Source organism: Heteronotia binoei, chromosome 6, assembly GCF_032191835.1.
Source record: "Heteronotia binoei isolate CCM8104 ecotype False Entrance Well chromosome 6, APGP_CSIRO_Hbin_v1, whole genome shotgun sequence".
NCBI classification, from domain to species: domain Eukaryota; kingdom Metazoa; phylum Chordata; class Lepidosauria; order Squamata; family Gekkonidae; genus Heteronotia; species Heteronotia binoei.
Window position 1 is genome coordinate 82,422,564 of NC_083228.1, and position 17,970 is coordinate 82,440,533.

Here is a 17,970-nt window from a genome sequence, read left to right on the forward strand (position 1 = left end):
CCTTTCTCCAAAATATCTTTGAAGGCAATTGTTTTTACGGCGTTCAGTTTTCCCAAGCTGAATTCTTTTCCTGCTGTGCCCCCACTCAGCTCAGTTCATTCTAGGTTCTGCAGTTTATGGGCATATATACACGGCAACTCTCTTTTCTTTCTTCTGCGTCACCAGCCTCCCATTGCCAACTTTCACTCTTATCTTGAAAGGTTTTTTTTTTTTTTTGCTGTTGTTCACATCCAAAGCCACAGAGCTCAGCTTAACAAGGTAAAAGTTTTTTTTCATTCAATTATGCTTTGCCTTCGTCTGTTATTAATCCACTCAGTGTTTAAACTATATTCAAAGTCTCTCAGAGTGAAGATAAGAATGATGAGTCTACCTTTTAGATGTTCTCAACTCCCCCGGCTGCTATTTTCTTGCAATTAAAATCAGTCCTTCTAGCGTGCTTGGATTCCGACAGCCTTAAGTGACCGAAGTCACTTTAGAGTCACTGCAGACGATGGTTGACATTCCATTGCCGGACATCAAGAAATGAAGGAGTCAGCTCCCTGACTGCTCCAGTTCGATATCAACAGCATTAAAGGAAGATAAGTCGTCTTGGGTTAACCCTTGTTTAGGGTTAATGAGCATAGACCTTATCAGGGGTCTTTAATACCCTGAACAGTGACAATAAAATCCCCCTCTGTTAGGGAGCTGCAGACTGTCTTCCAGCCAAACAGGAAGTCCCCCCCCCCGCTTTCTGATGACCCTAAAGTGGGGTAAGGGCCTCCAAACCCTAGATGACGCTTCTGTCCTAAATCAATGCCAGTCTGGTTTCCGGCCAGGCCACGGGACGGAGACGGTTCTGGTCGCCTTAGTAGATGACCTCCAACGGCAACTGGATCGAGGCGGTGTGGCAGTGCTGATGTTATTAGATCTGTCGGCTGCATTTGACACAGTCGACCATCGGCTGCTGATCCACCGCCTCGCCGACATAGGGGTTAGGGGGTTGGCCTTACAATGGCTTTCCTCCTTCCTCATGGGTCGGGGACAAAGGGTGGCAATTGGGGGTGAACGATCCCAGAGGCGCACACTAGACTGTGGGGTGCCCCAGGGAGCAGTTCTCTCCCCGATGTTATTTAACATCTATATGCGCCCTCTTGCCCAGATTGTCCGGAGGTTTGGGCTGGGTTGCCATCAATATGCAGATGACACCCAGCTCTATCTGCTAATGGACGGCCGGCCCGCCTCTGCCCCGGGGAGCCTGGATCAGGCCCTACAGGCTGTTGCAACATGGCTTAGGCTGAGTGGGCTGAAGCTGAACCCAGCGAAGACAGAGGTTCTCTGTGTGGGTCGTGGCGCTCTGGGGAGGGAAATATCTCTCCCGACCTTTGACGGTGCGCCGCTGAAGGCAGCGCAGTGGGTAAAGAGCTTGGGTGTTTTACTGGAGCCTTCATTATCAATGGAGGCCCAGAAAACAGCCACTGCCAAGTCAGCATTCTTTCATCTGAAGCGGGCGAGGCAGTTGGCCCCTTTCCTAGAGCGCCGGGACCTAGCAACGGTGATCCATGCGACGGTCACCTCAAGATTGGACTACTGTAACGCCCTCTACATGGGGCTGCCTCTGTGCCGGACCCGGAGATTGCAGCTAGTGCAGAACGCGGCGGCCAGGCTGCTGCTTGGCCTCCCAAGATGGGAGCATATATGGCCGGGGCTGCGCGAACTGCACTGGCTGCCGATTGTATACCGGGTCCAGTACAAAGTGCTGGTGATTACCTTTAAAGCCCTATATGGCCGAGGACCGACCTACCTGAGGGACCGTCTCTCCCCGTATGAGCCCCAGAGAGCACTGAGGTCAGTAGGTAAAAACAGATTGACCACCCCTGGGCCAAAAGAAGTTAAACTTCGGACTACCTATGCACGGGCCTTCTCTACCGCGGCCCCTTCCTTGTGGAATCAACTCCCAGAGGAGGTGCGGGCCCTGCGGAACCTTGATCAGTTCCGCAGGGCCTGCAAGACCACCCTTTTCAAACAGGCATTCATGAACGGCTGACCAAGTCCACAGAGAAACATCAAAACGGTCCAGTCTGGAGATCCGCCATCATTCACAAACTGACAGGCATAGCGTCGACTAATAACGGTACTGTCAGATCTAACTTAATGTTTTTAGATTTAGTAACTGTTTTAACTAATGTATTAATCGGTTTGGGGTTAATTTAATGTTTTGTTAAATGTATTGTTGTTTTGCTGTTGTTAGCCGCCCTGAGCCTGCGTGGCGGGGGAGGGCGGGATATAAATAAAATTTTACTTTACTTACAAACCGGGGGATCCCCTGCCCCACCTGGGGATTGGCAACCCTAAAATAACTCCCTCCAAAACTAATTTGGTCTGGGAAGATGGCTTGGCGGGGGGAGTAGGAGCCCTTCCTCTCCCCAAAGTGGTGTTCTGAGCCTGTTTGAGCTCTCTTATTTTTTAAAAGTTGTTGCTGTACAGCTGCAGGGAACTTGATTTGGGTCCAAGGAACACAGACCCAGCTCTTAAAAAAATCTGAACATGTAGTTTGGCCCATTATATAGTTTCAGTCCTGCCTGGGCAATCATAGAATCAGCAGCTCCTCCAGAGCTTGTTGTTACCTACTATGCTGTTGTCTGCTTGGACTCTTTCTTGGTTTTACTTCTGTCTCACCTCTGGTCTGCCTGTTCTCAAAAAGCCCTAACCTTCTCAGAGAGTAGCCTGAACACCAGGGAACTGCTATTTGCTCCTCTGGAGAAACCTGACATTCATCAATCAGGAGCTATTTTTTATGTCAGAGAATGGCTTGGCAATCATATTTAATCATATTTTTAAATGGCAATTATATTTAAAATCCATAATATATTATACAGCAGTAATGGCCTATAACCAGTAAGATGGTGATGGAAATGCCAGATTCTGCTGCTGCCTCATGGGAGGAAGGCAGGAGGAACAGGAGTGCCAGCCAGATGAGAAACCATCACTGTCAACCAAATGCCTAGTGGAATATATCTGCCTTGCATGCCCTGCGGAATGGCATTAAATCCCAGAGGGCATAGATGTTGTTTGGCAGAGAGTTCTACCAAGTTGGGGCCTGGTTATGGACAGCTGGATGACTCTCAGACTGGAGACCACCAGCACGTTTTTATTGACCAAGTGTAATGCTCTTCAGGGGGTATACTAGGAAGACGAAGAAGATATTGGATTTATATCCCGCCCTATACCATGAATCTCAGAGCGGTCACAGTCTCCTTTATCTGAGGTAGGTGGGGCTGAGAGAGCTCTTACAGCAGCTGCCCTTTCAAAGACAACTCCTACAAAAGCTATGGCTGTCCCAAGGCAGCTGCAAGTGGAGGAGTGGGGAATCAAATCCGGTTCTCCCAGAACACTTAACCACTACACCAAACTGGCTCTTGAAGATATCTGTCCCGAAGATATCTGTCAACTGGATCTGGTCTACCAACTATGTACAGTCTCCTGCTTTGCCTATGGGTGGCTCAGATTTGCTGCTTTTGTGATTGGCATGGGGATCCCCTATACTGTAACTGCATAGTGATCTTTAGAATTTAGGAGATGCCTCTTTCCCAAATGGCACTCAAAGTGGTTTAAACAGCAACATTAGTAAAATACTGAAACTCACAATCAAATATATAAAATAGCCAGCTATATCTCCTTGTTAAAATAATAAGAGTATATTTAAAAAGAGGCAAAAACAAACAAACCATCTTACACCCAGCAACCATTTACATATAGGTAGAGAAAGGGTGGGGTTAGGGTTAACTGACTCTAACTTGCCCTTCCTGGCAACTAACACCCCCCCCCCCCCCGCCTCCAAATCTATATGTAACACTTGAGGAAACCTGTTTCAATGTATCTGAAGGCTATACGTACACAAAAGCTTATAACCCAGATTTAAACTTTGTTGGTCTTAAAGGTGTCATTGGATTCAAACTGTGTATCAAATGTCTGGCCTGCAAGCCAGAACTGGCCTGCCCAGGGCTTTAATCGCACCCCCGGGGGCTCTTCCCCCCCCCTCCTCTCCCTTTGAAGTTCTGAGGCTGCCAAAGTTCCCTGCTCTTTCTGCCTTGTCTTTGCTGGCTGCAGCAGGAAGCAAAGCTGCAAGGAAAACGTGGAATGGATTTTCCATTAACGTCTCTGTGCCCAGATCCATTCCACGTTTTCCTTGCAACTTTGTCTGTGCTGCAGTGTGTGTCAGTGGAGTGGAGATCAGTTTCACTCCTGCTTCCTGGGGTTGTGTCTTGCAAATAAAGGGTTGATGCTTTGAGCCAGCTTGTCTTTGCTGAATGGACCTGACCTAGTGAGTACTGTAACCTGGGAACCCACAGCCAAAGGAGGAGCGCTATTGCCAATCTGACTTGACCTGAGGGAAGGGGAGAAGCTTTCAATGCTATTTCATTGTTTTCCTAGGCTCAGTGCATTTTATATTTTTTAGTTTCTGCTGTGATTGTGCTTTAAAAAAAACTGCATTCCCAGATCCCACTACTCCCCCACCTTTTGTGTTTTCCCAGGTGCAGTGCATTTTATATTTTTAGTTTCTACTGTGATTCTTGTGCATTTTCTTGATGTTTTATTTTTAAAATGGCATTGCCAAATCCCTCTATTCCCCCACCTTTCAATGTTGAACAAAATATTGCAAGAGTTTTAAGCATATTAGGCCACACACCCCTGATGCAGCCAATCCTCCTGGAGCTTACAGAGCTCTGTAAGCTTCTGGAGGACTGACTTGTAATGTACTGAGAACCGAGACGGTTGGAAGGCAACATACTTTAATGGAAGCACGTTACAAGAGAGAGAGCACGCAGGCCGGGGTCCCGCATATATACATTCCCCGGACGGCCCCCCTGGTTCGACCAGGCCAATCCTGGTCGGTTAAACTTCCCGTCACAGATGTTGAGGGGCGGGACATCTGGCGAGCCACATCCGGGAACCCGAGGGTCGCCTTCGGTCGCCATCGCCATGCGGCCCGGCCGCTTATGTCAATACATAACAGACTACCTCAGTAGGGCTGCCAATCCCCAGGTGGGGGCAGGGGATCCCCCAATTTGGAGGCCCTCCCTTTGCTTCGGGGTCATCAGAAAGCAGGGGGGGAGGGAAATGTCTGCTGGGCACTCAGTTATTCCCTATGAAGACTAATTCCTTATGGAGGCTGTTTTTTGAGGTAGAGGTACCAAATTTCCAGCATAGCATTCAATGCCTCTCCTCAAAACACTCTCAAAGTTTCAAAAGGATTGAACCAGGGGGTCCAATTCTATGAGCCCCAGATAAAGGTGCCCCTGTCCTTCATTATTTCTAATGGAGGGAAGGCATTTAAAAGGTGTGCGGTCCCTTTAAATGTGATGGCCAGAACTCACTTTGGAGTTAAGTTGTGCTTGTCACAACCTTGCTTCTGGCTCCACCCCAAAGTCTCCTGGCTCCACCCCCAGAGTTCCCAGATATTTCTTGAATTGGACTTGGCAATCCTATATACCTCAGTGATGTGTGGCCTAATATGCACATGAGTTCCTGCTACAAAAAAAAGCCCTGCTTGTAAACAAGTATTCATCTTTTTGGTTTTTTCTTGCCTAATATGGTAAAGCAAATGTTTTAGCATTACTTGTCTTACAGTTCTTGTCAAAAAGAATCAAAATGCATTTCCTTGCTTTATAATACTGTCTCCAGAAGTGACTCCTTTGTTGTTTACCTTGGTATTAGTAGCATAAGAACTTGAGCATAAAACTGTAGTCTGTCTGCCTATAACTATTCAGAATAAGCCAGTAAGAACTAACAATTTTTCTTAGCTTTAGGGTCTGGGGGTGGGGGACAGATTTTGGTTTCCTTTAAATTCCTCCCATCTTGCCTCAACTAGGAGCCTCCTAAATTTCCTTGAAATCTGCTGTAGACAAACCCATTGGTTCTGGTCTGCCATTCTGGGACAACAGAAAACAACTCCACACCATCCCCTATATGACAGCCCTTCAAGTACTTGAAGATGGTGATCATATCACCTCTTGGTCATCTCCTCTCCAGGCTAAACATACCCAGATCCTTCAACCTTTCTTCATAGGACTTGGTCTCCCCATCACAAAATTTTAGCATAATTCTCAACATTTCTGGGTCCAAGTAAGATTTCCTTGGGGGTTTGGGGCCTCCATTATAGTTATTACTATTGGTCTGGGGAGAGAGATAGCTGCCTCTCATTTCCCCATAGTATTAGGGCCAAACTAGAGTTTGGCCCTAATACTATGTCACCATTTTAAAATTATTTAAAAATGCTGCAAGGGCCTGATCCTAATTGGGACTGCAGTGTGGCATTCTTGTTCTGCCACACATTTTCAAATGCTGAAAAAGTTGTGGTGTGTGTGCATGTGTGTGGCCATTTTAGCAGTTGATAATGCATGCAGAGGAAACAAGAGTACTTCAGCCCGCCACATTATGGGCTCAATCAGGATTAGGCCTTCAGCATTTTACATCAAGTCTGGCCCTTGGTCAGAAACAAACGGCTGATAAGATAGCTACAGCAAACTATGCTTAGCAAATCTGAATAGGATTTCAATATGTAAATGGTTTGTCAATTTCCCTTCTGTTTTGGAAAGAAAAAAACTCCACATACTTCAAATTCACAGAAACTAATGACTGCAATAACTAAAGTGCAAAGAAGCTTAAGGCTTTTACATATAATCATTATTTGTGGAACAAATGCACATTTTTAAATAAAACTTTGGAAACTGTGATCTCCTCGGCTGTATGGGGAGTGCTGATTCAGGCAGTTAAAAACACAACAACTAGAAACAGCAATACAGCCCTTTAAGGCTATCTTCCTACCCCTACCCAGTTAGGTGTAGACATAATGTTATTGTCACTGAAAAGTCATTTGGAATATCACATAGTAGCTAAATTGCTCTTGTTGCATCCTTTCATTGATTATGTAGAAACAAGATATCTTGAGCTTGGCAGAAGATGACAGGCCAAACTTGCATCAGTCATAGGAAACTATTTTTCTAGAAGCCATGTTTTCCCTCAATTTACTTACTTTTTGATTTAACTGTTATCTCACTTCCAATATGACAGAATTTAATAGCCAAACCATTTGCAAATCTTTGAAGAAAGTAAACTAATTTAATAGTACATTGTCAAGAAATGGCCAGATGTATTGAACTGTTATAAACATAAAAACTAAATATCAATTTGCCAGTGGATTGAATTTTCCATTAAAATGTACTGAATGTAACGATTAAAGATAACTCACCCTTTTGATTTAAAAATGAGTCATAAGATGATAATGCAGAGAGAAACAATTCAAGGAATTGTTGTTTTCCAGTCATTATACAAGGAACTAATAAGATGTTTTAGATGAAATTCACTCAGACTAATGACTGAAGAAGTGTGCATGCACATGAAAACTTATACCTTGAATTAAACTTCGTTGGTCTTAAAGGTGCCACTGGACTCAAACTTGTTCTGTCACTAAGACACTGGTTAGGAACAAGCTTTAAAGATTCTTCACCAAGTAAATAACTATAAAAGCTTAAATAATCTTAAATTAGGTACAGAAATTCAGGTACTTCTATTTTTTCCTGTAGTATTTTCCCAATATATGTCTGGGTAGCTGCAGTCCTCAATTAATTTTTGTAGTAACACTTCAAGAGAAACCCAAGTGTATCTGTACAGAGATACTTTGAATTAATGTCCAATTCTTAATCCTTTAATAATTGTTTAAAAGCAGGGGTTTGGGTTTTTCCTCCTTCTAAGTCCCACCTATTAAGTCTATTCAAGTCTGTTTTCTAACGGAGAGACAGATTTACCACCAAAATGAAGGGTGTCTTGCCTAATGAAAACTTATTCTCAGAAGAACCTTGAGCTCTTCACCCATGAATTAGAATGCACACGTAACCATCCTTCTCCATAATACCTCCTCTATAAATGCACATGCATAACTTGTCTATGTGTTCATACTCACAAAGTCAATATCCTCCTCTTACCATCTGCTGGGATGAAGAATTCCAATCTTCTAACAGTAAAAGATACTAGGGCTACCATCTACGGGCATGTTGTGAATGAGCTGTTTAACTCTCCCATATTAATAATCTGTAAAGATGCACCCACCAATAATACATATGCCTGCTGCCCCCTGATCATGCAATCTTTATTTCCATCCACAAGAGGAAAATGACTGGAATAGTAAACCAAACCAAATGCCAAATCCAGTGGTGATGCTCTGTTCTACCTCCTTAAATCCTGCATACATTGTCCAGTATTTCTGGTACCAACACTGTCTTCTCACAATACACACATATTTTCTCAAATGCACACAAAATATGGGTCAAACTCTGTACTTAGAAACACCAGCATAGTTATATTCTGCTCATGCAAATGCTCCCAAATTTATGCTAGATTAACTGAAAAATTGATCCAAGGTACAGAGTAACAGTTTGGCAGCTGTTGAAATAGAAAGAGGCAATCAGATTTTCTGTTTACTTGGAGTTACAGACATGGTCTTTTAAATGCTATTGCCTGTGTTCCAGGCATTTATTTCCAGATAAATAGATAATAATGGAAGTATGTTTGTAAAGCATACCTGAAAGATTATTGAAGCTTTGTTTCAGTCTTGAGATTTAGCATGAAGAACCTGGGAGGTAGTTGAGGTTGGACAAATTCGATACATGAAATAGCATCTCAGAAAACTTGGCTGGCATGTTTAAAATATCCTTGAATCTGTAACAAACTCAATATGTGTTTAGGTGGTTAGCACACAACCATTTACTGCTGTCTTATTAAGAAAAAGTGTTTAAAGAGCATTAGTAACTAGAGCTGGAGATCATGTTAGAAGGAAGCAATTGCTGAGATTTTCTAAAATCTCAAGTATCAATTGTTCCTTTCTATAATTTGGATCTCTGGACATCCATGTATCAAATGTATACAGTAAATTAAATTCTTTTCCTTCTTAGTTTTTTAAAAAGAATCTGTAAAAATAAGTGAATATTATATACCAAAATAGAAAGAAATAGAAGGAGATAACTCTCCTCCTACACTCCTGCTTGCAAGAAAATACACTGGACATCATATGAACATAAAATTGCCTTGTTTGGTTAAACCTAAGCACAGCACTGTCTTTCCGAAAATGATCAGCCAAGGTGCCCCTGATAAACTCACAGTGCTGTGATCACTGTCTACTGTTGATTGTCCCAGATATGCAGTCTCTGAACAGGGTGGTCCCATTTTGTCATGAATGGTAAACATGTTCTCTGTAATTTAAAAATACCTCTCTTTTAGGTTGTATAATAGATATTAATTTATTGATTTGACTAACACCACAGCACAACATATCTTTTACTTCAGATTAGTTAATGCAGATTCCTACTTTGCTGCCTGATAGTACGCTGAAATCACAAAGAATGTTTATGATACCTTAAAGGATAACAAATTTATGGGGCATTATTCTATTCTATTCTCACTGTGACTCAAGGAGGATTACACTGAGTAAAGCAATGGAATCACCAGGACAGGACATTCAGTAAGCAATGCAATAGGATTTGGATTGTAGAAATATGAAACCAAACAGAAATCTGAAAACAAAACTAAAGCAAAGTATAAGTATTAACATGACCCGTTAAACAATACAAAGATTACAGCAGCAGGCAGTACAAGCTCTACACAATAGTATAAACTGCAGTCCCTAACCTTTTACCCAAGTAACTTTCTGAATCATTTGGTTACAGTACAACCCTATCACCTGTGTAGAGAACAAAGTTGGGAGTCCAGTAGCACCTTTAAGACCAACAAAGTTTTATTCACATCACATTATAAGCTTTTGTGTATTTAAATTGTGAACAGAACTTTGTTGGACTTAAAGGTGCTACTGGACTCCAACTTTGTTCTGTTGCTTCAGATCAACATGGCTGCCCACTGGGATATACCTGTATATAGAATAATTCAATTTTGCATAGCTTGCAAAATGCCAGAAAGTGGGAGCTTCCCTGACCTCATCAGGCAAGCTATTCTATAAGGAGGGGTCCACAACAGAAAAAGCACATATATGGGCTGTTGTTGATTTTGCCTATTAGCTTTCTTGAAAGTGAGACTGCAATAATTATTTCAACACCTGTGTGGTTTGAAAGGTTGGTGACAGTTGTGAAACCCATCCTTTTACTACTGGTTAAGTAGTTAATGCTTTTTTAAAAAACTAATCTGCATTAAGTGATTCACAGTATTCAAAGTTGGCTGCAGGCTTCGAATATCCTGTATTCTGTGCTTGGTTTCTCCAGTTAAAAGGTTCCCATATAGAAGATCTAGGCGAACGCCTAGAATCATTGTTGCCAGTAAGAATCTGGCCAGTGAACTAATGTCCCTTTCAAAAGGTAGCTCCACATGAACATTAGTTTCCTACTGTGCTACCCTTAAATTTTTATATGGACTCTAAATGAATTCACACAATTCCTGCCAAATGCCTTTATGAGCTTGGAAAGTCTCCCAGAGGGGGCGCTTTTCCCTTTCTGCATTTTAACAGGGTGGGGGTGCTAGTATGTCTCTAGACTAAGCCCTCTTCGCGGGGACACAGAGTATGACAGGGAAATCGTTTCCCAGTTTTGTTTTGGTTTTTTGGGGGGGGGGGGGTTGGTGAGGTCCTCGCCTTAGGGTCTTGTGGAGTGAGCTATGCGTCTGAGGAGGACCCTATGTGAACAGGACCCTTCTAATGGGACCCTCAGAGAGCAAGGCCTCGTTTCTTGGGGTCAGCTGGTTACTTCTCGACCCTTCTTCAGGAAGGTGACTACGGGACGGGGGGTGGGGGAGAAGCTTTCTCAAAAGGGGGGTTCGTGGTGGGAGAGGGCTGTGCGAAAGGGCTGAGGGGGGTGGCGAAGCCGAAGAGAGGGGTAGCGCCGTTCGCCCGCCTCCCGCTCACGCGGCGCCGATCTTTCTTTTTCCCTCCCGCGCAGACTGCTCCCTTCCTACCCCGGTTACCGTGGCAACCGCCCGGACTCCCCCAGCCCCGCGCCTGCTGCGGAATCGCTCCGTAGCAGCAGCAGCAGCCGCCGCTCGCTGCCGGACTCGCTGCTACTGTCGCTGCCGTCGTCTCCGCCGCCTCGCATGGAGCTGCTGGCTGCCGCGCTCAGCGCCGCCTGTGCTTTGGACCATGAAGGCTCCTCCGCTGAAAGCGTGGCCGGAGCCCGCTCGGCTGGCAGGTGAGGCGCGGGAGACTTCTTCGCGGCGGGACGAACTTGCCTCCCCTCTGCTTGGTCCCAGCTGGCGGAGCTTCACACTCGCCTCCCTCTTGCGTTCCCTTCAGCTCCGGCTGCTGCCCGCCTGGCCGAAAAGATCCTGCGCGGGAACCTGGGCTCCTGGCACGCCTCGACTGGCTGCCCCCTGTAGCGAATGAAGGGCAGCGCTGGGGCTCTTGGTCCTTGAGTCGACCACCTTTGCGGTCCTTCTCCCTGCTGCGGCCCACGACCTTCTTTTCTTTTTCCAGCCCTCCCCCCTCCTTCTCTTGCACCTGTAGCGATTAGAAGACCGGAGCCCTCATTGCGCCCCCCCCCCCCGCAAGCCCCAATCGGTTGCCTGGCCACCCAATATTTTGCTTCTGAGCACCCACAGACTGAATTTCTGAGAGACTGTAACCAAGCCTCTTCACCGATCAGGGAGCAGGGCGAAGGAATGTCAAGGTAGATGGTGCAAATTTGGAGAAATATTTGCACCCTGGCAACTTTCATTAAAAAAAAAATAATTATCATAGACATATGGCTCCCACTGAGAGCTTTATCCCTCTCTTCTTTATGGAGCTGAATTTGGCCGGTTTTTTGCCTTCCCCCCATCGCAATCCGATGTATCTGCTTTTTTTTCTTAGGGTTTATAAGCTCCTGTAGGGAACAAAACGTGTTCAGAGAGCAGCACAGCAGGGTGATGGAGATCTGATTCATTCCCAGCCCCTTAAGCACTTAATGTTGATGTAGCGCTGCTCCTGTCCACAGAGCAGGTGACTATACTTTTGTCAATTGTTTTCCCTTTCCCAAAGTGAATCCCCTTCCATGGCTGGACCAATTCCCATTCCTGAAGAGAGCCCTGGGCTTCAAGACTGTCCTGCTGCTTTCCCAGAGGGCCTGCAAATGATTCACCCTATGACAGCGGACTCCTGGAAAAACTTCATTGAGCAAATAGGTAAGGGGAGCACATAGGCTGCAGCCTGATTCACTGCTGGGAGTAAGGTGCTAACTACATGTTATGTACAAGAGAACATGCTAGAGCTCTGACACCATGTTTTCTTTGGGGAAAAAAGGATGCATGGGAGGGAAAAGAGGTGGCAGAGCAAAGGGGCGTTTAAGTCATTGCAGGCCACTGTCCCAACTTCAAATCTGCTCTACTTAAGATGCTTTTACAGTTATAGATTTTCACATGAGTATTTTCTCGTACTAACAAGCACTAGGGAGGGGTAGCACCTGGGGAGCTGATGTGGAGCCTAGAAACAACAGGCAGTGAAAGAATTAAGCCCTCCCTTACTGGTTCTTTTTCAGTATTCCTCCCCCCCCCCCCCCAAAAAAAACCCTCATGGTGTCAGAGCTCTGATACATGTAACATGCAGTCCTGTTGAACCCAACAGAACAACTTTTGAGAAAATATGCATAGCACTAGATTTTTAGTGTGCTTTAACAAGCATATATAGGACAGAAGACTGGCTGACAGAAAATTGTAAACTTACATTAAAATACATTGCATTCAAATATATTTCTATTTTAGTAGATAAATAAAGGTTATACATGTAATAAAGAAAAATAATGCTGGAAGGGAACTTGGACTGAAATCTGTAGCAAAAAATTAAGATTGTTTTGTGTTATCTTTGAGAAGAATGCTTCCTCTAAAAAGAGGTCATCTAAGCAACGTTCTGGGTCACCATTCCTCAGCAATAGAGGGCCTCAGTAACTGTAGCTTTCTTTATTATTCCTGTTTTAGATTGCAGTCTAAATATTTCTGTCAGTTTCAGCAGTTTACACAAGAAGTTAGAAGTGCTCTCTGTTACTAACATCTTATTGACATGGAATACAAATATTAAACCTCATCCTCATCGCTGTTATTACCAGTTGTATGCAGTACTCAGAGACTTTTTATAAGTCTTGAGCTCTATAGTGTGGGTAATGGAAGCCAGAGATACTCCTGAAATGGGCAAAAACTTGGACTATAGTAGTGTAAACCATTTTTTATTTTTACACTTAAGGAAATGGTATTTGGATTATGTATGCAAAATGTTGGCATTATGGACAGGGAAGATCTTTCCAGGAATAGAATCTTTGGATTCTTTTACATCTCTAAATTGCATTATTCTGCTTTTTTCCAATATAGTGGTTTATTAGCTCTCATGATACTAATGGTGAGAGTTACTGCCTGTATATAGATATATTGCTTCTGTTTCAAACCAATAATCATATTGAATTCAGTTGATACTGAGCTTCAGCAGCATTTACTAAAGATTAGTTCCTTTTCCATATTCAGTGTCTTGTTCACTGCTATGTATCTTGATTATTAATAATCATTTCAACATTTACTGAACATATCTAACAAAGTAGTTCAAGAGGAATTATGTAAGTAGTTCTGCTAGAGCAGCATAATACATTTAAGTGTGATCTCTCCTTTTCAGTAAAGTGTGAGAAGCTAACAGGAAAGTGCATGGTTTCCAAGGTACAGTTTCTCCTATTGCTATTTTAATCCCATTTTGAATAGCATTTCAGAAAGAAGTGATTACTGAATACACCCAACAGTAAAAAGAATTTCTTTATAAACTAAATATATGTTTGTGTAAAAGAATATTGAAGTGCTCGGGATAGATTTACATACAAGCAAATTTTATGAATTACAATTTAGTAAAGCTGAAAGAAAAACAATTTAAATTACTTTTTTGCAAATGGTTTAGAAATAATGAGCACAGACTTCTATCTATGTTTGAGAATTTTTGGGTTGGATCTAACAGTCTGTTAGCATAATACATTTTTGTATGTTGATTTTTGCTACATTCGTCTCCCTTCCAGCAGTCCTTTTGGACTGGGAAAGTTGACCCCTGGAGTTTTAACTAATAACCATGTAGATCAGTAGGGTATAGTGAGGAGCCGGAAGGAAGTAAATTCACTCCCTCTTTTTAAAGAAGAAGGGGGAAATGGTGATTTCATTCTCTTCTCCACATGAATCCTATGATCCAGGAAAGATGTTTCCAAGGATTGGATGGGACTGCTGACAGAGATGAGAATGCAGTAAAATCTGTGCTTCCTATTATGATGGATCACTGGATTTAACCCATTAATTCATGTTTTGGATACATAAAATTAATATTCTGACTTAAAATGTTGTCTGCAATAGGATTTGTAATACTAGCTTTATTACCGGTACTAGATATTATAAATATTATAATGCAAGATTTTGCTATTCCTTTTAAGACTGAGGTGCATTTGTGAACTTGCTATTGAATTTTATAACTGGATCTTAATTGGATAGTTAAAAAGAATATCAATTGTTGACTTTTCTGTGAATTGTGATCCCACAAATTTTCATTCTATATCATTTTCTTTTCAACATGTTTATAAACATCTAAATTAGATTCTGTGACAGTTTAAGGTTATATCAGTATGGTGATTATATCCTATATCCTACTGATTTGATTATTTTTGGCTGGGTTGTAGTAGGGAAGCAAACTATAATATGGAAATCCCCTTCCAGCTGTGGTTTCAAATAATGGTTTGGTGGCAATTTCTGGATCCAGTGATCCACATATCTGCAGATCTTCCCCTCCTTTTCCTTCCATAAGCAATCCTTTCTGACCCCACAAAAGTTAATTTCAGGGTCACAGGGCCCACTTGGAATAACAGCCATGTGGATCAGGAGGCTGCAGTTGGGACGGGAAGAGGCAAAAATCTCTCCCTTCTTCCTCTTCCATCAGTGAAGCTGCACCAGTGGAAGAAACAGAAAGAGTGATTTAATCCCCTTTCCCTGCCCAAGTGTAGCCTTTTAATCTGCATGGTTGTTAGTCTATGCCTGCCCTAAGACCATGGAAGAAACTGTTCTGGAACTGGAAAGGACAGGTAGGGAACATGGGAAAGATCTGTGACTTGCTAGCAACTTCTGCTAGATCCAGCCCATCATTAGGACAAGCTGTATTTGGCTATTTCTGATGCCATGATACCTCATGGTCATTATGAAACATATGAAAGAGAAAGGAGGAAGAGAAAACAAACAAGCCCACAGCACATTCTCATTACCCAAGCCCTGTTCTGAAGATTGGACCAGTGGAATATCTAAACTGGGCCTGTGTTTTCTTGGTCATGAGATGACTGTGTGGTGGCTTCACCAGACAGTGACCTGTCTTCTAATGGTTTTGGGTTGCCAAGAATATATTGTATTAGTGCTTTTATGGCTGCAGTTATTATCTGCAGATTTATACCTATTAATGACATAATGTTCTTGGATACTCTGTTACTAGGACAGCTGCTGGAAAAAAAGAACTTCAGTTTGCTGAAGAGAGTATAAGATGTATTTATAAAAGAATTTTAAGGTCTTGATTTTGATACTTAGTTTGTAGCCCATTTGGATCAGGAAGGTTCCACCGCATCCCAACAAAATCATATCGCCTTTTTTGCCTTCTCCAAGTTATCAGGAAATTCCACAACTTTAAAAAGTACCAGTTACATGGAACTTGCCTGAATAAAATTTCACTTGGGATGTCTGTAGGAACTTAGGGATGCCAGCCTCCAGGTGGGACCATGGGATCCCCCAGAATTACAGCTCATTTTCAGAGGTCAGTTCCCCTGAAAAAAAAAAGAATGCTTTAGACTCAAAGGATAGGCTCTATGTCATTGTACCCCACTGAAGTCCCTGTTCTCCCCAGGCTCCATTCCCAAATATCCAGGAGTTTCCCAACCTGGATCTGGCATCCTCTCCTCCCCACCCCCACTGGCAACTGTGTGTGTGTGTGTGTGGCAACCCTAGTATGGATGATGTTTGTTCATGTACAAAGTTTGACTGAACCTCATATTTAGACTGGTAAGGAATTTTTCACCTGATTGGGCAGACTAGTTGTTCTTGGGTTTTGTCTTTGATATCACAACTTGGGTCACTTAAGCCATCTGGAGCTAATTGATTTTCTGTACTTTGAACAATACAAGTGAAAATGTAGCCCTACAAGAGTAGTTACTTAAGAGTAACTAAACATTGTCTGACATCAGGTTCCAATTCTCCTTAATTAAAGTTGTTTTGGCTATAGCCAGGATGATTAATATCTACAGCTGATAGTAGATCAGCAGCTATGATTCTCTCAGGTCTGGCCTTGGCTCATAAGGTATGAAACATCCCATTTTCACAAACAAAAATAATGTATTGCTTTTTTAAGGACTCATGGTGAGCTGTAGCAAGTAGCTTCTAATTTGAAACTGCAAATTTTTATTTGTATTCCTGTATCTACAATCCCAAAAATGAAGCTACAAAATTCTACTTCCCTGATAGTACAGGGAACAATCTTCCTTTAATTACATTTCCGTTTCTGGCTCCAGAATATATTTTCCACAATTCTTCTTACAGAATAGATTCCTCTTTACAATCCCAGTTTTAAAATTGCATGAAATTGAAACTGTTGTGTTGTACGACTGTGGTGTATGTTAACTTCATTCCTTTGTTAAAACTGAGAAATAAAGCCAGTTTATTAATGGGTGCTATCAGTTCTTTTTCGCTGAAATAAAAAATTTCAATATTAATATAGGACTTTTTGAAACAAGTAGATTAGTTTGTTCAGACACATTCTATCTACATCATTGCTTTCTAGGGCTCTTATATCAAGAATATCGGGATAAATCCACACGTCAGGAGATAGAAACTAGGCGGCTACAGGATTCACAGACAGATACTGAAGAGTGCGCAACTATTGAGGAGACACCATCAAGAAAAGAAGTTACAGATACAGTGGAAAACAAGGCTGTTCCCCAGATTAACCTGTTCAGAAACTCCACTTCCAGATTTAATTTATGGCAAGATCTTCCAGAAGTCAGAAGCAGTGGTGTTCTGAATATTCTCCAGCCAGATGAGATCAAACTTCAAGAGGTAATAGCTGCTTCAGGGCAGGGTGTGGGGGGAAGTGTGTTGCTTCTTTGGCATGCTAGTGAACATTCTTGTGACCAGTTATTTAGTACAAGATGGCACAATTTAAAATTAAACCTAAGGTATCATGTTAGTTACTGTTTTGCAATGTTTAACTGTCTCTTTTCCCAAAGAAAGGAAAGAGCCAATGTTCATTCTGTCCCTTCTGCTCTGTTGCATCTGTAATATAAGACTGTGTTGGTAGAAGGTGATATAGCTAAGGCCAAAATTGCTTAAGATATTTAGGAATATTGAAATTATGCAAGGAAGTTGCAGAGGACAGTTAATTATTTGCATCAGTTCTCATTGTGGAAGGTAACTGAAGAAGTGCCCACACCTGAACCATTGTTTTTGGGCAGTGCATAAGATGAACTGTATGCCAAAGAGATATAACTGAAAATTAAACAGTAATGAGTCACCAAAATGCCTGGCATTCACCCAGTAGCCCTTTACAAACTCATATGTTAAATTGTTGATCTTTTAACTAAAATCAGTAATCTATCACAAAAACTAGATTTCCTAAATTGAATCCTAGCCAATATTGCATCACTTTTACAAAAAAGACGGCAGGAATTATAGAGTTGTCAGTTTAACAATTCCCAGGAAGATTGGTAAAAAGCATTCTGAAGGCTAGAGTTGATATGAAGCATAAGAATCAGCACGGCGTCTGCAAAAGGAAGACTTATCAACATGTTTGAATTTTTTCAAAGTGCCATCAAGTTTGTAGGTAGGGATGACCCAGTGGTCACATTTGGAATACTATGTACATTTTTTTTTCTAATCCATCACGAAATAGATATGTTCAGGTTGCATAAGATACAGAATTAAAGTGATTAGTTGGGGTAGGGAGCTGGAAAATGACTGTGATTAAAGCCTGCAGAGATTGAGGCTTTT

General features: G+C 42.4%; 1 protein-coding gene across 1 annotated transcript in view; it reads left to right on the forward strand.

Annotated features, from left to right (window-relative positions):
- Window positions 1–17,970, forward strand: part of NGEF (neuronal guanine nucleotide exchange factor) — a 75,275-nt gene that overhangs the window by 15,044 nt on the left and 42,261 nt on the right. The window contains exons 3-5 of the mRNA XM_060241948.1: window positions 10,914–11,159; window positions 11,987–12,129; window positions 16,766–17,040. Coding sequence (XP_060097931.1) covers window positions 10,914–11,159; window positions 11,987–12,129; window positions 16,766–17,040 — 664 coding nt within the window. The remainder of the gene's footprint in view (window positions 1–10,913; window positions 11,160–11,986; window positions 12,130–16,765; window positions 17,041–17,970) is intronic.